Raw genomic sequence first — 23,778 nt, forward strand, 5'->3', positions numbered from 1 at the left:
GAACCTTTCCAGTACAATCAAATGAATATTGATTGAAAGAAGTATATTTTCTGTCTTTCTAAGCAGCTATTTGTTGTTTATATGATCTTAGATTAAAATTTTATTTTTAAATAAGCAAAACTTGCATTGACTTTCAGGGGAAAGAAAAAACATATTGTAATAGAACGATCATTTCGCATTTCAGCATAATAAATGAAATTTGGTTAAAGAGGATATGAAGAGAATTAATTTACCAGCTAGGGCAAATAGAGAGAAGCGATCTCCCAGTACAGTTGAAAAAGAATCAAAATGCTTCTGTGGTAATCCATCAACTGGTGAGTGTGCTCTCAATCTCAAGAGTCAATGGATTCAGGAAAAATAAGCTATAACCATGAACACATATAGACTGATTAAAATTTCACAGTATATTTACATGGCATTTATATTAAATTACATGGCACTCTATAAAATGCAACAAGATAAGGATATAACTAATACAAAGAATAAATTAGTTAAGTACAATAAGAGAATTGAGAAAAGGAGAGTTACAAAAATATTTTATATAACATTTTTTAAATAAATGGCACGTACAAGTTCAAAATATGAAGCCTGGAATTTTGGTGTAAATGCTCAGTGTTGTGTTATTTTTATTGATCCTCCCAGGGCCAAAGTTAACACCTCAATGTCAAAATCAGCCAAATGAGGCTCAGGAAGCTTTAGCAAGTTTCCCAGATTATTTCCCACTGGCAAATCCACACTGAGACCTTAGTAACCAGCAACCCCCTCCTTGATGCAGATAAGTCCCTTCGGGCTGACCCAGGTCAGGAATTATGAGAAGCTCCATTTATTTCTGAAATGCATGCACCTGGGGATACAGGGGTCTGAGGATATCAGGGGGAGCTAAAGTTTCCTGGCACCAGGATCTCACCTGTAGAGGGAGCTGCATGGGAATGGACAGCTCCTCTCTTCACATCTTTCAGTGGACCAGAGTCAGGGTAGATCCTAATCTCCATTTTACATAAAAGGAAAAGGGCTTGGGAAAGAGTGTTTGCCTGTGGGTCCATGATCAGGGATACAGAATTTAAACCCAGGTAGCCTGGATGAGGACTTGAGGAGTCTGACCACTGACCTCCATTGCCTCCCAACCAGGCTTTGGAACTCAAAGTAAAGACCAGTCCATCCTGATGATACCTTGTCCCCATCTCCAATCCACCAACTTCTATAGTGACAGAACCAAGAAAAAGCATAAGCACTATAAAGCAAGGTTTTATTGTATTCTTAAGTGACTAAAATCAAGAATGTGATAGAGAATATGTTAACAGTGCAGGTAAAATTTAAAAGCATATGTCTAAGTATCCACTGCATTGTGAACACTGAAAAAACAAACAAACAAAAAAAAACTTTTTAGGTTAGAAAATTCTGCCAGTATTGAAAAGTTACTCCATAAAGCAAAATCACTCACAATATTAAAAAATGAGTGAAATTCCAATATACATCGTTATGGTTTCACTGTCCTGTTTGTTAAATGAAAATAGTCAAAGGCCAACAAAGAAAAAGATTTAAGCAGACATTTTAACAAAGATACATAGATAGGAAATGAACATCTGAAAAACTGCTCATCATAAATCCTTACAGAAACTCTATTAAAACAAAAAAGTGATATACCTTTTTAAAAAAAAAAAAAAAAGCTAAAATTAAAGCAATCAATAAACCAAGTATTCAGAATATGGGAGAAGTGGAATTCTCAATATATTGCTGGTAAGATGCAAAAGGCACAATCATTTTAGATCACAATGTTAGCTTCTTCAAAAGTAAAACTGTTGTGGGACGTCCCTGGTGGTCCGGTGTTTAAGAATCCTCCTTCCAGTGCAGGGGTTGGGGTTAAAACCCTGGTCAGGGAACTAAGATTCCACATGTGGCAGGGCAACTAAGCCCTCGGCCTGCAATAAAAATCCACTGCAGCCAACAAGAATAAAACAGCCATGGCCCATACACTGCATTCTAAGTTACTGACAAAAGATAAACACATGTTAATAAAAAGAACTAATGTAATTTTTATACTAGCTTTATTTTCAGAAGTCAAATTCTAGAAACAAGTCAAATACCCATAAAGAGCATGGATAAACTAACCATGGCATATTGAAAAATGTCATATTTTTGTCAGTCGAAAAACAAAAAGCACTATGTATCACTGATGAATCTCAAAGTAATTACGATATATAAAGGAGAGAAAAAATATGGTAAATAGCATATGATTCCAATAATATCAATTCAAGAAAATGCAAGTTATCCATTTTGAGGAAAGTAAATCAATGGTTACTTGGAAAGGTGAGAAAGGCAAGGAGATTATAGAACAAATGAGGTAAATACACCATGACAGATATGGTCACTATCAGGACTATGTGATAGTCTCAGAGGTTCACACCTGTGTCAAAACTTGTCAAGTTGTACTTTAAATACACTTGGTTTAGCAAATGTAAATTATACATTGTGTGTGTGTGTGTTAGTAGCTCAGTCGTATCTGACCCTTTGTGACCCAGACCATAGCCCGCGGGGTTCCTCTGTCCATGGAATTTTCCAGGCAAGAATACTCTAGTGGGTTGCCATTTCCTCTTCCAGGGGATCTTCCCAACTCAGTGATGGAACCCTGGCCTCCTGTATCTCCTGCATCTCCTGCACTGCATGCAGATTCTTTACCGCTGAGCCATCAGGAAAGCCAGAGATATTATACCTTAGTAAAGCTTTAAAAAATAGCTCAACTTAAAGATCTCTATGCCCCAGTCTTTTTGACAGAGAGGTATGGCAACCATACACTCCATCTCTCTTTATGCCCTGGGGGGCGGGGGTGGTTGTCAAACTTGCATCAGTGCCAACAAATATGGTGAGTAATAGAGAACATTTCCACTGAAAGTCAACGGGAATGCTGTCTGGGTCACAAGAGCCACGGCCAGGGACTGCTGCTGCTGCTGCTGCTAAGTCGCTTCAGTCGTGCCCGACTCTGTGAGACCCCATAGATGGAAGCCCACCAGGCTCCCCTATCCCTGTCGAGACAAGAACACTGGAGTGGGCTGCCATTTCTTGCTCCAATGCATGAAAAGTGAAAGTGAAGTCACTCAGTCGTGTCCGACTCTTAGCGACCCCATGGACTGCAGCCTACCAGGCTCCTCCATCCATGGGATTTTCCAGGCAAGAGTACTGAAGTGGGTTGCCATTGCCTTCTCCAACAGCCAGGGACTAGACCCCCTTTTTTCTTTCAGTCCATGTGGTAAAAGCCTTGAGATGAACAATACAAAGGGACTATCACTTTTACACGTGTATTTGTGGATGCAAGTTTAGAAGCAGCACATTACACTAGTTGGCTGCAGTTCTCCTCTCCCTACAAATCAGTGTTTCTGCACCAGTTATGGACCCAGTGGTATTACAACCAGTTACACTAATCAGGGAACATGGCTCTCTGCAGACCTGAAGAAGATTTCCCTCCACAGTGCTGAAACACCCTGGGATCTCTCCATTTAGTAAGGGGAAAAAATTAATGTTATGCTCAGAAGCACTTGAGATTCTCACATCTGCCTGCTTCTCAGTGTCACCTGGGAGACTCCTAAAACAAAGCCTCCAGGCTTCAAGTGAAAACCAGAAATCCCTGCAATCTTTTCTAGGAAGCTGCAGCTGCAAGGCAGACCTGGTCATAACTGGCAAGCTATTGTCAACATACCATCCCCCCTCAGACAGAAATTTTGAGGCCCCTAAAAACTGTTCTCCCCTTTATGCTTACACAGCACAAATCTGTGAACTACCTGCACAGTAAATAGAAAGTCCAAAATGAAAGAGGACTTAAGAGCTTAGAAGGTCTCGAGTATTGTATGAGCCAAAGCAACCTGTAGCAAGTATTTATTCATCATTTGGAAGCTGTAAAACCTTATTACTAATATCACATGAAATCAACACATCCCTGCTGCTATTCTCTGCAAGCTGCCAGCTGAACTTCTGATAGTTTCTGGACTGACACTGACCAGGTCCATGTCCAAAATAGTCATGGAGGAGTGAAAGTCGGCACCGTAGGCCTCAAGTGACTCTTAACTTGGCTAAAATATGGGAGGACACAGTAAGTCTCCCTGAGCACACTGGGTGGACCTGCCAAGTGCTAGATGTGAAATGGCTTTGACCACAGAGATGGGAGTGACATATATGTGGGCAGAACCCTGGAGAGGTTAGAGACTGCAACATAGCCACACACTTCCCACAAAATCATGAGGAATCTTTCCTCTTGATTACCAATAGCTATGCAGATGTTTGGGAGCTAATTCAGACAGATGAATCCTCAGCTTCCTTTGGTATCCTTACACTGAACAAGAAAACTGCACATTCTCTAAACATCTAAGGTCTTTCTCTAGTGTGAACTCTCTGATGTTGAGAAAGGGTCGATTTTCGCATAAAAAATTTCCCACATTCTCTACACTCATAAGGTCTTTCCCCAGTGTGACCTCTCCGGTGTTGACTAAACTGGGAACTGTCTCTAAAGGATTTCCCACATTCACTGCACACGTAAGGCCTTTCTCCTGTGTGAACTCTCTGATGGTAACGGAGTTTGGAGCTAGAGATAAAAGATTTCCCACATTCACTGCACTCATAAGGCCTATCTCCTGCATGAACTCTCTGATGATAACGAAGGGTAGAACTGGAAGTAAAAGATTTCCCACATTTGCTGCATTCATAAGGCCTTTTGCCTGCATGAACTCTCTGATGATAAGAAAGGGTGGCACTACTAGTAAAAGACTTCCCACACTCACTGCACACATAAGGTCTCTCTCCTGTGTGAACTCTCTGGTGTCGAATCAGTATAGAGCTGTTGGTAAAGGACTTCCCACATTCGTTGCACTGATAAGGCTTTTCTCCCCTGTGAACTCTCTGATGATAACCAAGGCCAGAGATAGAGGTGAAAGATTTCCCACATGCACTACACTCATAAGACCGTTCTCTATTATGAATTTTCTGGTGTGTTGAGAGGGAAGATTTTTGGCTAAAAGATTTCCCACATTCAGCACACTCATAAGGTCTTTCTCCAGTGTGAGCTCTCCGGTGTTTATTGAATTGCGATCTATCCTTAAAGGATTTCCCACATTCACTGCACTCATAAGGCCTTTCTCCAGTGTGCACTCTGTGATGATAACGGAGGCTGGCACTAAAAGTAAAAGATTTCCCACACTCACTGCACTCATAAGGTCTTTCTCCTGTGTGAACTCTCTGATGGTAACGGAGGGTAGAACTAGAGGTAAAAGATTTCCCACATTCACTGCATTCATAAGGCCTTTTTCCTGCATGAACTCTCTGATGATAACATAGCGTGGAGCTGGAGGTAAATGATTTCCCACATTCACTGCACACATAAGGCTTTTCTCCTGTATGAACTCTCTGGTGTTGAATGAGTGTCCATCTATTGTTAAAAGATTTCCCGCATTCACTACACTTGTAAGGCCTTTCTCCTGTGTGAACTCTCTGGTGTAAAAGCAGGTTATTCCTTCGGATAAAGGATTTCCCACATTCACTACACTCATAAGGCCTTTCTCCAGAATGAACCCTTTGATGATAATGGAGGTCAGACTTGGAGATAAAAGATTTCCCACATTCATTGCACTCATAAGGCCTTTCTCCTGTGTGAATTCTCTGATGATAACGGAGGGCAGAGCTAGTAGTAAAAGATCTCCCACATTCATCACACCCGTAAGGCCTTTCCCCAAGGTGACCTCGCTCATGATACTGGAGGGTGGAGCTACAGGAAAAAGATTTCCCACATTTATTGCACACATAAGGCTTTTCTCCTGTGTGAATTCTCCGGTGTCGAATGAGCGTCCACCTATTGTTAAAAGACTTCCCACATTCAGTGCATTCATACGGTCTTTCTCCAGTGTGGACTCTGTGATGATAACGAAGGCTAGAGCTAAAAGTAAAAGATTTCCCACATTCACTACACTCATAAGGCCTTTCTCCTGAGTGAACTCTTAAATGTATAATTAGGTTATTTTTTCGGGTAAAGGATTTCCCACATTCACTACACTCGTAAGGCCTTTCTCCAGTGTGAACTCTGTGATGATAACGGAGAGCAGTACGAGTGATAAAAGATTTCCCACATTCACTGCACTCATGGGGCCTTTCTCCAGAATGAACTCTCTGATGATAACGGAGGTCAGAGCTAGAGATAAAAGATTTTCCACAATCACTGCATATGTAAGGTCGTTCTCCAGTGTGGGATCTCTGATGATAACAGAGTGCAGACATTGAAGTAAAAGATTTCACACAGTCACTACACTTATAAGGCCGTTCTCCAGTTTGAACTCTCCTGTGTGGAATGAATACTGAGCTATAGCTAAAAGATTTCGAACACTCACTGCACACATAATTCTTTTCTCCATTGCACCATGGGTGGGGAGAAATGAGGACAGATTTGTGACTTAAGGATTTCCCACATTTGCTGCACTTGTATTGCCTTGCCCCAGTATGAATTCTTCGATGTTTATAGAGAATTGAGCTTCGCCTAAAGGATTTCCCACATTCACCACACACATGAAGGTTTTTTCCAGCGTGCACTCTCTGGTGCACAACAAATGAGGATTTGTACCTGAATGCTTTCCCACATTCACTGCACACAAAACAAGGTATTCCAGTATGGACACCCTGATCCTGAACAAGTGTGTGTTTGGGGCTGAGGGCTTTCCTGCGTTCTCCTGAGGTGTGACGACTTCTGCTCTGTAAAGTTGACTCACACTGGGTGACTTTGTTTGGCTTCTCCACAGTATGAGTGGTCTGTTGCTGCAGGTGTCCCATAATGGTTGGGAAGTCCTTTTCAAACTCCCTGCAGGTAAATGGCTTCTGTAACACAAGGAATCTGCAGCTCTTGAAAAACTTGGCCTCATCCACACTACTTCTGAGGGTTTTCTCTCCCATGTGTTCCTGGTGCTGCTGAAAATTTGCACTAAAACAAAACTGTTTCACATATGCTCCACACCTCAACATTTTCTGGGTGTGTTGTGTTTCCTGGTGCTCAGCCAAGTGGAAAACTTTTTTCAAGACTGGACCACAAGTCTCACAGGGGTGGATCTTCTGGGAAGACAAAGCTGCCTTTGGAGTCCTAGCCTGTGAGACTCCTAGAGAAGTGATCTGTTCAGAAGGTGCCTCTGCATTCTCTGTTCCACAGCAGCAACCTGAACAGAAAGAAATGCCGGTCAAGTACATATTGACTATAGAGAAGGGTCCAGCTCATCACTAGTGTACCTATCTAATCCAGGTATGAGTCTATGAGATGCTTTTCAAGATACAGAACTTGGAATTCAGTTGGAAGAACAGCCAACTGTTGTGCATTACTGAGCCTCAAGGTCACACAATAGTGGAGACCTCATCAGGAGAAAAAAACAAATACAGGATAGGACATAAGGAAGAGAAGAAGGGCCTATGACTCACTTCTCTTCCAGTGGCTTCCTGTAGGACTTTGCTGCTGAGACTGGGTAGAAAAGGTCATCTAAGCTCATTAAAACCCCACAGCAACATATCAGCTGCTATTTGAAGTCAATACAGGGAAATGTGAACATATCATAGCACAATCAATGTTGGTGAGTACTACAGAAAGGGTAGTGAGAGAAATAGGAGAGATGTGGAGTCCAGAGAGGAGTGAAGTCCAGAGATGTGGAGTCCAAATAATCAGTCCAGATTATCCCTGGGCTGAAGTCACAGTAGGAATGACAAGCAGTACAACTGACAAGTCAGTCAAGTGTTAACAGTGAAAAGAAAAGATAGAAGTAGTATGGTCATGCACTGGAAATGGCAACTAAACCCTGGTTGAACAAAGACAGGTTCCTGCTATGATCTGAACACAGTCTGATGTCATACTCTCCTCAGCTGCCATTCACCAGGACCAGGCCCCTTCTGAACCCACCTCACCATAACTGGAGTCATGTCAATCCTGGGACATCTATAAGCACTAGTTAAGCAACTACACAGGACATGCAGGATAAAAATCCTAAAGGAAAAACAGGACAGATGAACAGCTTGTATTGTCACAAAGCAACTCAGCACATAACAGATGCAGAGAAAAGATCCAGGAGAGTGATGTCAGCAAAACAGCAGAGGACACGAGCCTTCACCACCAACAAAAAATACACAAAAGCAAACAAAAGTTGCCCTTGGACGACTCAGGAATCCAATTAAGATACTGCAGCAACACAGAGGAAACTGAAAAAGAACAACACGAAAACGATCACTGAACATATTACCTTAACAGACACGTGGAGATGGACAGGAAATAAGATGAAGGGTGGGAACTAAGTGCATCAGCCAAATGGTAGCTGCTGTCTCATTCCCAATGGCCTGCACTGCAAAGGATCCCAGTAGCTTTTACCTTAGAGAACCTCAACAGGCCCTGACACACTTGCAGACCCCACACTTTGCAGAGCAGAGGAAGGCAAGTGTTTACAGGTGTGAACCCCAGCTGCCTGCTCTGCAGAGGGCACTGGAAGCTCTCGCATTAAGGTAACTAATAGCCACCACCATGAGGCACCTGCAAGAGAATAATATCCTGAACCATCCCTGTCCCCACAAAAATAGCTATTGCTCTATTTCAGAATCACAGCTTCCATCCCCATAAATCCTGCGCACACACCCCAAACCCTTGAGCCCCACCTGAACCACAGATGTTCATATTCTATAACCTGACTCCACGCCTGTCACCTGAATGTCTCAGGCGCCAGATTCATGGCCACTGTGGGTGAGTTAGTTCTTCAGACCCCAAAGACACTGTCTCTCTGTGTGTACCCATACTCTGGTCAAGGCTCCACCACTGCTCAGGGTGCCACTGCATCTCACAAAGCAAAGTCAACACTGAGACAGACTATTCAGTAACTGGGACCCTAGAAGTGCTACTGCCTTGCATCTATTCACATCCTAGAGTCCAGATCTATATCTGCTCCACAGAATCCACACATCAGACACCAATGCCATCACCACTATGAAGCATTCCCCCTCTAAGAGCCAAACTCCACATTAAGAGGGACCCCCTCAGTCAAAACATAACCCATGGGAGAAAGAAATCAGGAGAGCCCTAGCAGTCTTCTTTATTACTGTGGACACCCACGGCTTTAGCTACTGAGGACCCTGCAGTCTGTGCTGACCCTGACCTCAGGTAACAGAGCTGCAAACACAAAGCCACTGGGCTTTGTTGTGGGTGCAGCAGCCACTGTCCATCAAGCTACCACACTCACACCCACACAGAGGTGAGGATCTTGCCCACCAAAACCTTACGTAAAGCCTGAAAGAAATGACTGCTCCATGAAATGTACTAATCAACATAAGGCTTCAGGAAACACAAACACAATAATCGAGGAAACATGACACCCCTGAAGGAACAATAATCAGTTGCCTCAAAGAAATGGAGATCTACAAGCTGTCAAAAAAAAAAAAATTATAAGTTATTTTTTTTTAACCTTTAAAAAATTTATTTTTTAATTGAAGGATAACTGCTTTACAAAGTTTTGTTGTTTTCTAGCCTTAACATGAATAAGCCATAGGTATGCATATGTTCCCTGGCTCTTGAACCTTCCCCCTCCCACCTCCCTCCCCATCCCACCCCATTAGGTGGGATCCCACTCATACAGAGCCCCTGTTTGAGTTCCCTGAGACATACAGAAAATTCCCATTGGCTACCTATTTTACATATGGGAATGTAAATTTCCATGTTACTCTCTCCATACATCTTACCCTCTCCTCCCTTCTCCCCGTGTCCATAAGTCTGTTCTCTATGTCTGTTTCTCCACTGCTGCCCTGAAAATAAATTCATTACCATCTTTCCAGATTCCATATATATATGTTAGTATACAATATTTATCTTTCTCTTTCTGACTTATCTCACTCTTTATAATAGGCTCTAGGTTCATCCACCTCATTAGAAATGACTCAAATGCATTCTTTTTTATGTCTGGATAATAGTCCATTGTCTATATATACCACAATTTCTTTATTCATGCATTTGTTGATGGACATCTAGATTGCTTCCATGTTCTAGCTATTGTAAATAGTGCTGCATGAACATTGGGGTATATGTGTCTTTTTCAATTTTAGTTTCCTCGGGGTATAAGCCTAGCAGTGGGATTGCTGGGTCATAAGGTAGTTTTATTCCTAGTTTTTAAAGAAATCTCCATACCGTCTTCCATAGTGGCTGTATCAATTTACATTCCCACCAACAGTGCAAGAGGGTTCCCTTTTCTCCACACCCTCTCCAGCATTTACTGTTTGTAGACTTTTCAATGATGGCCATTCTGACCAGTGTGAGGTGATATCTCATTGCAGTTCTTATTCGCATTTCTCTATGAATGAGTGATGCTGAGCATCTTTTCATGTGTTTATTAGCCATCTGTATGTCTTCTTTGGAGAAATGTCTGTTTATGTCTTTTTCCCATTTTTTGATTGAGTTGTTTTTCTGGTATTGAATTGTATGAGCTGCCTGCATATTTTGGAAATTAATCTTTTGTCAGTTGTTTCATTTGCTATTATTTTCTTCCACTCTGAGAACTGTCTTTTCACCTTGTTTATAGTCTCCTTTGTGAAAAAGCTTCTAAGTTTAATTAGGTCCCACTTGCTTACTTTTGTTTTCATTTCCATTATTCTAGGAGGTGGGTCATAGAGGATGTTGCTTTGATTTATGTCATTGAGTGTTATGTTTTCCTCTAAGAGTTTTACATTTTCTGGTCTTACCTTTAGGTCTTTAATCCATTTTGAGTTTATCTTTATGTATGCTGTCATGAAGTGTTCTACTTTCATTCTTTTATAGGTACCTGTCCAGTTTTCCAAGCACTACTTATTGAAGACACTGTCTCTGCACCATTGTATATTCTTGCCTCCTTTGTCAAAATTAAAGTACCAATAAGTGCATGGGTTTATTTCTGGGCTTTCTATCTTGTTCCATTGGTCTATATTTCTGTTTGTGTGCCAGTACCATACCGTCTTGATGACTGCAGCTTTGTAGTATAATCTGACCAGGCCACAAGGCATGCAAGCTTTTAGTTCCCCAAGCAAGGATGGAACCCATGCCCCCAGCAATGAAAGTACAGAGTCTTAACTACTGGCCTGCCAGGGAAGTCTCTCACAATAATATATTTTTTTACTTTTTTATTTTATATTGGAGTATAGAGTACAGCTGATTAACAATGTTGTGACAGTTTCAGGTGGAGAGCAAAGGGACTCAGCCATTCATATACAATGTGTCTATTCTTCCCTAAGCTCCCTGTCATTCAGGCTGCCACGTAACACTGAGGAAAGTTCTCTGTGCTCTACAATAGGCCCTTGTGGTTATCCATTTTAAATATAGCATTGTATACAAGTAGCGGAGAGGCAATGGCACCCCACTCCAGTACTCTTGCCTGGAAAATCCCATGGCAGAGGAACCTGGTGGGCTTCAGTCCATGGGGTCGCTAAGAGTCGGACACAACTGAGCGACTTCCCTTTCACTTTTCACTTTCATGCATTGGAGAAGGAAATGGCAACCCACTCCAGGGTTCTTGCCTGGACAATCCCAGGGACAGGGGAGCCTGGTGGGCTGCCGTCTATGGGGTCACACGGAATCAGACAAGACTGAAGTGACTTAACAGCAGCAGCAGCATACACGTAGATCCCAAACTTCATAACTATCCCTTCGCCCCATTTTCCCCACCCAGGAACCATAAGTTCATTCTCTAAGTCTCACAATTATTGTTTTAATGAAGCTCAGTAAACTATGAGCAAACACAGACAGACAATTCAACAAAATAAGGAAAATGATAATACAAGTAAAATAAGGTTTTAAACAGAGATTCAGAAAAATAACCAAACAGAAATTATGGTGAAGAGTATGATGAATGAAATGTAGAGTATTAATAGCTAATTTGATCAATCAAAACAATGATTGTGAAATGGAAAGTAGGTCTTTGAAATTATCCAGTCAAAGGAGAAAAAAGATAAAATGACTAAAAAGAGTAAAAAAAAAAGTCTACATGAATTATGGGACACTGTTAAACAAAATAATACTTGTATAATGGAGAATTCTGAAAGAGATGGGAATACCAGACCACCTGACCTGCCTCTTGAGAAATCTATATGCAGGTCAGGAAGGAACAGTTAGAACTGGACATGGAACAACAGACTGGTTCCAAATAAGAAAAGGAGTATGTCAAGGCTGTATACTGTCACCCTGCTTATTTAACTTATATGCATAGCACATCATGAGAAATGCTGGGCTGGAGGAAACACAAGGTGGAATCAAGATTGCCAGGAGAAGTATCAATAACCTCAGACATGCAGATAACACCACCTTTATGGCAGAACGTGAAGAAAAACTAAAGAACCTCTTGATATAAGTGAAAGAGGAGAGTGAAAAAGTTGGCTTAAAGCTCAACATTCAGAAAACTAAGATCATGGCATCTGGTCCCATCACTTCATGGGAAATAGATGGGGAAACAGTGGCTGACTTTATTTTTCTGGGCTCCAAAATCACTGCAGATTGTGATTGCAGCCATGAAATTAAAAGATGCTTACTCCTTGGAAGTAGTTATGACCAACCTAGACAGCATAGTAAAATGCAGAAACATTACTTTGTCTAAAAGTCCATCTAGGCAAGGCTATGGTTTTCCAGTGGTCATGTATGGATTTGAGAGTGGATCTGTGAAGAAAGCTGAGCACTGAAGAACTGATGCTTCTGAACTGTGGTGTTGGAGAAGACTCTTGAGAGTCCCTTGGACTGCAAGGAGATCCAACCAGTCCATCCTAAAGAATATCAGTCCTGGGTGTTCATTGGAAGGACTGATGCTAAAGCTGAAACTCCAATACTTTGGCCATCTGATGTGAAGAGCTGACTCATTTGAAAAGACCCTGATGCTGGGAAAGATTGAGGGCAGGAGGAGAAGGGGATGACAGAGTATGAGATGGTTGGATGGCATCACTGACTCAATGGACATGGGTTAGGGTGGACTCTGGGAGTTGGTGACAGACAGGGAGGCCTGGTGTGCTGCGGTTCATGGGGTCGCAAAGAGTCAGACACAACTGAGTGACTGAACTGAATTGAACTGAATGGTAGCCCTAGAAGGAAGAGAGCATGAGAAAGGGGCAGAAAGTTTATTTAAAGAAGTAATGAATGAAAACTTTCCAAATCTGGGAAAAGAAATGGACATTCAGGTACATGAAGCTCGTAAGTCCCCAAACAGATTCAATCCACAGAGGACTTCAGCAAGGCACATTAATATAAAACTCAAAGTGATGACAAATTATTTTGAAAGTTGCAAGAAAAAAGAAAGTCATCACAAAAGGGAACCCTCATAACGATACAAGTGGTTTTCTTAGCTAAAACGCTGCATACAGTCACAGTGAGATGTGTTCTAAATGCCAAAGGGGAAGGGGTGGGGTACTGCAAACCAAGAGTATTTTACCCTCAATGCTATTCTTCAGGGGTGAGGAAGACTTTCTTAGACAAACGAAAACTGAGGAAGTTCATCACCACTTGACCTAACCCTATCCAAAATGAGGAAGTCTAACAAAGTCTTCTTCAAGCTGAATAAAAATATGCTAACAGTAACATGAAAACATATTAAAACATAAAACACACTGGTAAAAAGAAGTATATAGTCAAATTCAGAACACTAATACTGTAAAACTGCCTTAATCACTCAACTCAAACATAAAAGATAAAGAATAACAGTATTAAAAGTAACTATGGGGAAACAGTGGAAACAGTGTCAGACTTTATTTTGGGGGGGCTCCAAAATCACTGCAGATGGTGATTGCAACCATGAAATTAAAAGACGTTTACTCCTTGGAAGAAAAGTTATGACCAACCTAAATAGCATATTGAAAAACAGAGACATTACTTTGCCAACAAAGGTCCGTCTAGTCAAAGCTATGGTTTTTCCTGTGGTCATGTATGGATGTGAGAGTTGGACTGTGAAGAAAGCTGAGTGCTGAAGAATGGATGCTTTTGAACTGTGGTGTTGGAGAAGACTCTTGAGAGTCCCTTGGATTGCAAGGAGATCCAACCAGTCCATTCTAAAGGAGATCAGCCCTGGGTGTCCTTTGGAAGGAATGATGTTAAAGCTGAAACTCCAGTACTTTGGCCACCTCATGGGAAGAGTTGACTCATTGGAAAAGACTCTGATTCTGGGAGGGATTGGGGGCAGGAGGAAAAGGGGACGACAGAGATGGCTGGATGGCATCACCGACTCAATGGACATGAGTTTGAGTGAACTCCAGGAGTTTGTAATGGACAGGGAGGCCTGGCGTGCTGCGATTCATGGGGTTGCAAAGAGTCGGACACGACTGAGTGACTGAACTGAACTGAATATCGACAATAACTTGTTGATGGTTACACAATATACAATATAAAAAGATGTAAACTGTGACATCAAAAACAAAATATATGTGTAGGGGAAGTATAAGAGTAGACATTTTGTATGGGATTGAATTTACAGTATTATCAGCATAAAACAGAATGTTTTAAGATGTTTTATATAAGCCTATGGTAACCACAAGTCAAAAACCTATAGACACAAAAGACAGGAGTAAGGAATAAAAGTATCTTACCATAGGGTCTTCCCAGGTGGTTAATAATCCACCTGGCAATGCAAAGGATGCAGGTTCGATCCCTGGTCAAGGAACCAAGATCTTGTATGCCTCGGAGCAACTAAGTTCATGCACCAGAACTACAGAGCCCATGCATCATAACAAAAGATCCTACCCAATTCAACGAAGATCCTGCATGCTGCAACTAAGACCCACACAGTTAAATAAATAAATATTTTTAAAAGTCCATTCCCACAGAAAATCATAGAGATAGCAAGAAAGGAAGAAAAAACCCTGCAAAATAGGGGGGCAATAATAGGTGACAACAGTAGGGCCAATCAAATGATACAACGTGCTGAACAGAAAAAAAACAAGACTCAACTCTATGCTGCCTACAGCAGAGTAACTTCAGCTTTAAGGAAACACACAGGCTGAGGGGGAAGAAACTGAAAGAGATACTCCACACAAATGGAAATCAGAAGAGAAGAGGGTAACCTATACTTAAGTGAGACAAAATAGACTTTAAATAAAAAAAGTCACAAGAGACAAAGGTCATTATATAATAATAAAGGAGTTAGTCATCATGAGGATGTAACAATTCTAACCACACATACACACAGATATGATACCTACACATCGTAACTTAAAAATTAAGCAAATATGACCAGCTCTGAAGGCAGAAAAGACAGCAAGAGAAAACTGGAGGGCGTGGGGGGCTGGGGGGGGGGGGGGCGGGATGCTGCATGGCAGGCAGGATCCTAGTTCTCCAACAAGGAACCAAACTGTGCTCCCTGCAGTGGAAGTATAGAATCTTAACCACTGGGCCACCAGGGAAGTCTCAGCAACAGGATATTTATCAGTTCAGTTCAGTTCAGTCGCTCAGTCGTGTCCGACTCTTTGCAACCCCATGAATTGCAGCACACCAGGCATCCCTGTCCATCACCAACTCCCGGAGTTTACTCAAACTCATGTCCATTGAGTCAGTGATGCCATCCAGCCATCTCATCCTCTGTCATCCCCTTCTCCTCCTGCCCCCAATCCCTCCCAGCATCAGGGTCTTTTCCAAAGAGTCAACTCCTCGCATGAAGTGGTCAAAGTATTGAAGTCTCAGCTTCAGCATCAGTCCTTCCAATGAACACCTAGGACTGATCTCCTTTAGGATGGACTGGTTGGATCTCCTTGCAGTCCAAGGGACTCTCAAGAGTCTTCTCCAACATCACAGTTCAAAAGCATCAGTTCTTTGGCGCTCAGCCTTCTTCACAGTCCAACTCTCACATCCATACACAACCACTGGAAAAACCACAGCCTTGACTAGACGGACCTTTGTTGGCAAAGTAATGTCTCTGCTTTTTAATATGCTATCTAGGTTGGTCATAACTTTCTTTTCAAGATATTTATAGGGAACTGCAATATCCCCCTTTCAACATAGGTGGATATCCAGATAGAAAGTTATTTGAATTGAATACTTCAGTCCAAATGGATGTAACAGATGTGCATAGAACATTCCATCATATTATAGCAGAATACATTCTCTTCTCAAGTGCATATAGAATATTCTCTAGGATAGATTATATATTATGTCAAACAAGTCTTAACAAATTTCAGAAGACTGAAACCATATAAAGTAACTTTTCCTAACACAATGGATAACACTAGAAACCGGCAATAGGAGGAAAGCTTCAAAATTCAGACATGCGAACATTAAACAATATGCTCTTGGCCAATCAATCAGTAAAAGGAAAAATCAAAAGGAAAATGAAACATACCTTGAGAAAAACAAAAATAGAAACAAAACATATGAAATGTGCAAAGGCAGTTTTAAGAGAAAAGTTTAGAGCAATAAATGCCACCATTAAGAAAAAAGAAAGATCTCAAATAAATAACCAAACTTTACACCTCCAGGAACTAGAAAAAGAAAACTAAGATCAAAGTTATCAAAACAAAGGAAACGAAGATAGCAAAGAGGAATTCCTTACAGATGCGATGGTTAGGAGTTCATGCTTCCAGTGCAGGGTGTGCAAGTTCCTTCCCTGGAAGGGGAATTAAGACTAAGGTTCCCACATGCTGCACAGCATGGCCAAATGAAAAAAAAAAAAAAAAAAAAAATCAGAGCAGAAATAAATGAAATAGAAACTATAAAGATGATAAAAAGATTAACAATACTAAGAGCTGGTTTTGTTCAAAGATAGGGGCTTCCCTAGTGGCTTAGTGGTAAAGAATTTACCTGTCAATGCAGGAGACATGGTTTCAATCTCTGATCCAGGTAGATCCCACATGCCATGGAACAGCTAAGCCCACGTGCTACACCTACTAAAGACCTTGTGCCTTAGAGCCTGTGCTCCACAAGATAAGCCACCACAATGAGAAGCCCAAGCACTGCAACTAGAGTGTAGTCCTTACTCTCCACTACTAGAGAAAAGCCCGTGCAGCAACAAAGACCCAACAGAGCCAAAAATAAATAAATAAATAAAAAGATAAATAAAATTGACAAACCTTTGTCTAGACTTTATCTCATATAAATTAACAGAGAAATAAAACAGGACCAAAGAATCATAAAAGATTACTAGGAGCTGTTACACAGCTGTACCTAGAAGAAACAGATATATTCCTGGAAACATACAACCTATCAATTCTTAATCATAAATAGAAAAATTTAATAGACCAATACCAATAAGGAAATTGAATCAGTAATCTTCAACAACAAAAATAGGCCATGATCAGATAGATTTCATTGGTGAAATTTATATTTTAATAGCTGAAGTATTCAATATATAAGGTTCTCTACAATTCAACAGGAAAAGAACAATCTGTTTAAAAAGTGAGCAAAGGAACTTCCCTGGTGGTCCAGTAGTTAAGAATCCACCTACCAATTATAGGAGATATGGGTTCAATCCTTGGTCCAGGAAGATTCCACAAGCCTTGAGGCAACTAGGTCCATGAGCTGGCAACTAATGAGACTGTGCTCTAGAGCCCATGAGCCAAAAGAAGAGAAGCCACTACTGAGAACCTGCGCACTGCAAGTAGAGAGTAGCCTCCACTTGCCTGCATGCAGCAACACAGATCCAGTGCAGCCAAAAATAAATAAGTTAATTAAAATTAAGCTAAAAATAGGCTTCCCTGGAAGCTCAAACGGTAAAGAACCTGCCTGCAATGCAGGAGACCTGGTTTTGATCCTTGGGTTGGGAACATTCCCTGGAGAAGGACATGGCAACCCACTCCAGTGTTCCTGCCTGGAGAATCCCACACATAGAGGAGCCTGGCATGCTATAGTCCATGGGGTCTCAAAGAGTCGGACACAACTGAGTGACTAAGCACACACACGAGTTAAAAATAAATATGATTAAAAAAAATTCTTTTAAGCAAGCGAAGGACTTGAATAGATATTTTATCAAAGAAGATCTACAAATGGCTAAAAGGTACATGAAAAAATATTCCTCCTCACTAACTATCTCATTAACCATCTGCTGCTGCTGCTGCTAAATCGCTTCAGTCGTGTCCGACTCTGTGTGACCCCAGAGACGGCAGCCCACCAGGCTCCCCTGTCCCTGGGATTCTCCAGGCAAGAACACTGGAGTGGGTTGCCATTTCCTTCTCCAATGCATGAAAGTGAAAAGTGAAAGTGAAGTCACTCAGTCACGTCTGACTCTTAGCAACCCCATGGACTGCAGCCACCAGGCTCCTCCGTCCATGGGGTTCTCCAGGCGAGAGCACTGGAGGGGGGTGCCATCACAAACCATCAGGAAGATGCAAATCAAAACCACAATGAGATACTACCTCACATCTGGTAAGATGCAGTAGTAGCTGCTCAGTCGTATCCGGCTCTTTGTGATCCTATGGATTGTAGCCCGCCAGGCTCCTCTGTCCATGGGATTCTCCAGGCAAGAATACTGGAGTGGATTGCCATTCCCTTCTCCAGAGGATCTTCCAGACCCAGGGATCAAACGGCACTGCAGGGAGATTCTTTACCATCTGAACTTTAGGGAAATCTACCTGATAAGATGGCTACTATCAAATAAGAGCAGGGAAAAAAAAAAGAAAAGGAAAAAAAGAGCAGAGATTGGTGAGGGCATAGATTTAAAGGAAACAATCTTTGTCCACTATGGTTGTAATTTTAAAAAACTAAATAAGGGAAAATCATAGAAACAGAGTAAAATGCTAGGAGCTTGGGAATATGGAAAATAGGTAGATTTTAGTCAAAAGATACAAATGTTCGGTTGTAAGATTAATAAGTTCTGAGGATGTAATATAAAGCATGGTGACTATAGTTAACAATGATGCTGGGACTTCCCTGGTGGTCCAGTGGCTAAGACTCTGCCATCCCAAAGCGGAGGCCTGGGTTCAATCCCTGGTCAGGGAATTAGATCACAAATGACACAGAGAAAGAGCCTACATGCTGCAACAAAGATGAAAGATCCTGAGTGCTACAACTAAGACCTGGAACAGCCTAAATAAATATTAACAAAAAATGATGTTGTATAACAACAGTAACAACAATAATGTAACTTAATGAGGTGATAGATGTTTAACTAATTTCACTGTGACAATTATTTCATACTGTATTCATACATCAAGTCAAAACTTTACCACATCAAGATATACAATTTTATATCTGGACAAGGCTGGGGAAAAAAGAGAAAGCAAATCTAAACACTACCAACCTTGGAGAACACTGAAAAGTAGCTCAAGGTTCAGCACAAGCAGGCACAAAGAAATGTTAGCTAAAAAGAAGGGATCAAGTGAGTTCCCTAGCAGTCCAGTGACCAGGACTCCAAGTTTTCACTGCCAGGGCTCTGATTTAGTCCCTGGTCAGTAAACTAAGATCCCACAAGCTGCAGAACTCAGCATAAAAGAAGGGACACAGAGTTGACAAGGATCTGGACACACTGACCCGGATAGAGAGAGGTCAAGTAAGGTAGAATCCATTAAGTTTACTGTAATACTGCTGACTTGGAAGCTTTTTCCTAACAGCATCTGTACAACAGGTACTGGGGTTGGTATTGCAGGGGAAAGAAGAGGGCAGTGCAAACAACCCAGTCCTAGCTAGCTATCACAGCAACTCAGAAAGCTTGGGAAACAAGCAGGGCTCACTGTCCACATGTAGAAGAACAGAGCACCCCCTGAGGAAAGGGGGGTGAGATGGGACAGAGCCTAGTCCAGGTCACTGGGAAGGCTGTGAGAGTCTTACCCAGTGAGGCTATAAGTGCATAGTTCTCCAGCATCACATCGAGGTACACGCTTCTCTGGGCCTCAGCAAGGAGTCTCCATTCCTCCCAGGAGAAGTACACAGCCACATCCTCAAAGGTCACACTGCACTTCTATGAGAGACAGAGTAAACTATGAACATTCTAGGATCCCACAATCCGTCTCATCACACATCTATCCCACCCTCATCCTCTTCCAAAGCTCTCCACCGAACAGGACTTCCAGACCTAGGTGTCACTGGTGCCCACCTTATCCCTCAGGGTCCCTTTATTCACTGTGTTCAGGCCTCACCAACGTTGGGATGGACTGCATAGACATGTCATCCAAGCTTTCGTCCTGGCCTGTAGGGTCCCATCCATTCTGTCAATCAACTCCCCTGGAGTCTCTAGGTTGTGACTCACATACACAACCAAACCTGGGCTCAGGCTTCACCCTTCAGTCCCCAATAACAGGATGCTGGGGCCATGAGCTAGCACTTCCTCTCGCTGTACCCATGCTTCTGTAGACTGTACCTCTCTCACACCTTTAGCCCCCACAGCTGCACTCCCACAACTGCACTTATGGAAGGTTGCTTTGAAGGCCCCTTTTATACCTTTATTGATGCTTGCTTCAATTTGAGCCACCCAGAAGCACATGTGATTATAGATGCCCATGACTCACTTTCCCTTTTGTGTTGGACTCCCTGTCCCCTCAGCAGCCAAAACCCTTCTCTCCTTCAACCTTCTTTGGAATCCTGGTTCACGTGGTGTCTGTTCTAGACACCACAAATGAAACTCACATTTGAGTAGGTCTGGGGCAGGATGATGGAGGCTGGGCCCTGCCCACATAAAACATAAGAAGCCACATATTTTCCATTCTTGAAGTTAAGGAGGCCTCCCCACTACACATGAACAGAAAGACTCCTTGGAAGTCAGCACAGAAAGCCTTTTTGGAAAGGGAAGGGGCGTCACCTCAAAGTAGGTGATGTCAACTACCCAATAAGCCTTTCCACTGGAATTAATCTTAGCTAAAAGATGCGCTTACACGCAGGAAAATCCTGAGATAAACCAAATACCGACTCAAAACCAAGCAAAGCAAGATGACTGGCCAAAGGCAACAAGAAATAAATGCCCCACAAAAGCGACTCAAACCACCACAGCACAACTCTCCCTGAGTCCGCTGGTGGGTCTATCCAAAAGGTACTCTACTCATTTCTCCTAATAAATACTCTGTTTCACGGCTTCCCCTCTTTGCGGGAATTTTTTTTTTTTCCTGCAAAACTGAAGGGCCAGGGCCTTGTCACTGACCACTGGTCTAGTGACTAGGATTCTGTGTTCACATCACGACCAACCGGCCTCAATCCCTGGCCAGGAGCTGAAGCCTACCCACCCAGTCACCCGCTTCAGTCCACTGCAGGTAGATCCACCCTAGATCAAGATCACTCAACCACCCTGGTGGCTCAGATGGTAAAGCATCTGCCTACAATGTGGGAGCCCTGGGTTCGATCCCTGGGTCAGGAAGATCCCCTGGAGAAGGAAATGGCAGCCCACTCCAGTATTCTCGCCTGGAAAATCCCATGCACAGAGGAGCCTCCTAGGCTGCAATCCATGGGTTGGCAAAGAGTCGGACACCACTGAGCGACTTCACTTCACCACAGTCTGTTCCTTGCAGACACCAGATCCACGCCAGTTTTCCTGGACCTTCTCGCCTATATCCGACCTCGACGCTTTTGCGCAGGCAGGTCCCTCCGCCGGTCACCCTCCCACGCTCCGTCACGCTGTCAGACACAGGGCCCCACCCACGGCCGCCTCAGCTGCCGGGACCCCAGGGCCGGGCTTCAGGCACGACAGCAGGCGCCCCGCGCTTCGGGCTTTAGTGTCTGGTGGGATGAGAATGGTAAGGGCCCAGGGGACCTGCGTTTACCTGAGGCGCATCCCTCAGCGCCGCCGCCGCCATCGGACTCTGTGGCCAGAGCAGGACCGCGAGCGGCGGGAGAGGAGGCGGGACGCGGGCACAGCGGGCGCGATTTGGGGCCTAGCGCGGGGGTCCCCTGACGGCGTCGCCGAACTGGAGACCCGCCTCTGTGCGCTGCCTCTTGGACCGTCTTAATTCAGTCACCTCATTCCCAACGTAGCGCTTCCGAGGGACAACACACAGGAAAGTAATATAAATGGCCGCCAGGAGGAGGACGCCGGAAGTCCCGCCCCAAAGAGAGCCGCAGGCCCGGAAATACCTTTATGCTGGCCTGTCATTGGCTCAACTGGGCACACAACCTTCTGGGTAATGTAGTTTCTAGGGCTCTAGAGGCCTCTGGGAAAGGGACTTGACAGTATTGACTATCAGAGCAGCAGTTCAGTTCAGTTCAGTCGCTCGGGGGTGTAGACTCTCTGCAACCCCATGGACTGCAGCACGCCAGGCTTCCATGTCCATCACCAACTCCTGGAGCTTGCTCAAACTCATGTCCATCCAGTCGCTGATGCCATCCAACCAGCTCATCCTCTGTCGTCCCCTTCTCACGCCTTCAATCTTTCCCAGCGTTACGGTCTTTTCCAGTGAACCAATTCTTTGCATCAGGTGGCCAAAATGTTGGAGTTTCAACATCAGTCCTTCCAATGACTATTCAGGACTGATTTCCTTTAGGATTAACTGGTTGGATCTCCTTGCAGTTCAAGGGACTCTTAAAGAGTCTTCTCCAACACCACAGTTCAAAAGCATCCATTTTTTGACGCTCAACTTTCTTTATGGTCCAAATCTCACATCCATATATGACTACTGGAAAAACCATAGCTTTGACTAGACGGACTTTTGTTGGTAAAGTAATGTCTCTGCTTTTTAATATGCTGTTTAGGTTGGTCATAGCTTTTCTTCCAAGGAGCAAGCGTCTTTTAATTTCATGGCTGCAGTCACCATCTGCAGTGATTTCAGAACCCAAGAAAATAAAGTCTGTTACTGTTTCCATTGTTTCTCCATCTATTTACCATGAAGTGATGGGACTGGATGCTATGATCTTAGTTATTTGACTGATGAATTTTAAGCCAGCTTTTTCACTCTCTTCTTTGACTTTCATCAAGAGGTTTTTTAGTTCCTCTTCACTTTCTGCCATAAGAGTGGTGTCATCTGCATATCTGAGGTTATTGATATTCCTCCTGGAAATATTGATTCCAGCTTGTGCTTCATCCAGTCCAGCATTTCACACGAGGTTTTCTGCATATAAGTTAAATAAGCAGGGTGACAATATACAGCCTTGATGTACTCCTTTCCCAATTTGGAACCAGTTTGTTGTTCCATGTCTGGTTCTAATTGTTGCTTCTTGACCTGCGTACAGATTTCTCAGGAGGCAGGTAAGGTGGTCTGGTATTCCCATCTCTTAAAGAATTTTCCATCCCTGCATTACTCTGGGGAATATGTGAAAGTGATAATCCTACCTAGATGGACTAAGGGTCTTTACTTCTTGTGAACTGCAGGAGAAGGATGTAATTTCATACTCCGTGAAGATCAGCCTGCTCCCAGGAAATAAAATTTGAGATGCTCACAAATCTATTAAGGTGCTGGAATTCCAGCTGAGCTATTTCAAATCCTAAAAGATGACGCTGTTAGTGCTACACTCAGTATGCCAGCAAATTTGGAAAGCTCAGCAGTGGCCACAGTACTAGAAAAGGTCAGTTTTAATTCCAATCCCAAGGAAAGGCAATTCAAAGAGTGTTAAAACTACCACACAATTGCATTCATTTCACAAGCTAGCAAGGTAATGCTAAACATCTTTTAAGCTAGACTTCAACAGTATGTGAACCAAGAACTTTGAGATGTTCTAGTTGGATTTAGAAAAGACAGAGAAGCCAGAGATCAAATTGCTGTCATCAATTGGATCATAGAAAAAGCAAGGGAATTCCAGAAAAACATCTATTTCTGCTTTATTCACTACACTAAAGCCTTTGACTATGTGGATCACAACAAACTGGAAAATTCTTAAAGAGATGGGAATACCAGACCACTTTACCTGCCTCCTGAGAAACCTGTGTGCAGGTCAAGAAGCAACAGTTGGAACCAGACATGGAA

General features: G+C 42.8%; 1 protein-coding gene across 3 annotated transcripts; it reads right to left on the reverse strand.

Annotated features, from left to right (window-relative positions):
* Positions 1–383: 383 nt before the first annotated feature.
* LOC129631546 (zinc finger protein 850-like) lies at positions 384–21,909 on the reverse strand. 3 transcript variants are annotated; one of them, XM_055552631.1, is made up of 3 exons: positions 21,646–21,909; positions 19,727–19,856; positions 384–7,175 (listed from the first exon to the last, which is right to left on the reverse strand). In XM_055552631.1, exons 1-3 carry the CDS (start codon positions 21,676–21,678, stop codon positions 4,354–4,356), a joined length of 2,985 nt encoding a protein of 994 aa, XP_055408606.1. In that variant the 5' UTR covers positions 21,679–21,909; the 3' UTR covers positions 384–4,353. The 3 variants fall into 3 exon arrangements, with proteins under 3 accessions (XP_055408606.1, XP_055408607.1, XP_055408608.1); XM_055552633.1 differs by lacking the exon at positions 384–7,175 and adding an exon at positions 15,468–16,605; XM_055552632.1 differs by lacking the exon at positions 19,727–19,856.
* Positions 21,910–23,778: the final 1,869 nt, after the last annotated feature.

The sequence above is a fragment of the Bubalus kerabau genome, chromosome 17 (assembly GCF_029407905.1).
Source record: "Bubalus kerabau isolate K-KA32 ecotype Philippines breed swamp buffalo chromosome 17, PCC_UOA_SB_1v2, whole genome shotgun sequence".
NCBI classification, from domain to species: Eukaryota; Metazoa; Chordata; class Mammalia; order Artiodactyla; family Bovidae; genus Bubalus; species Bubalus kerabau.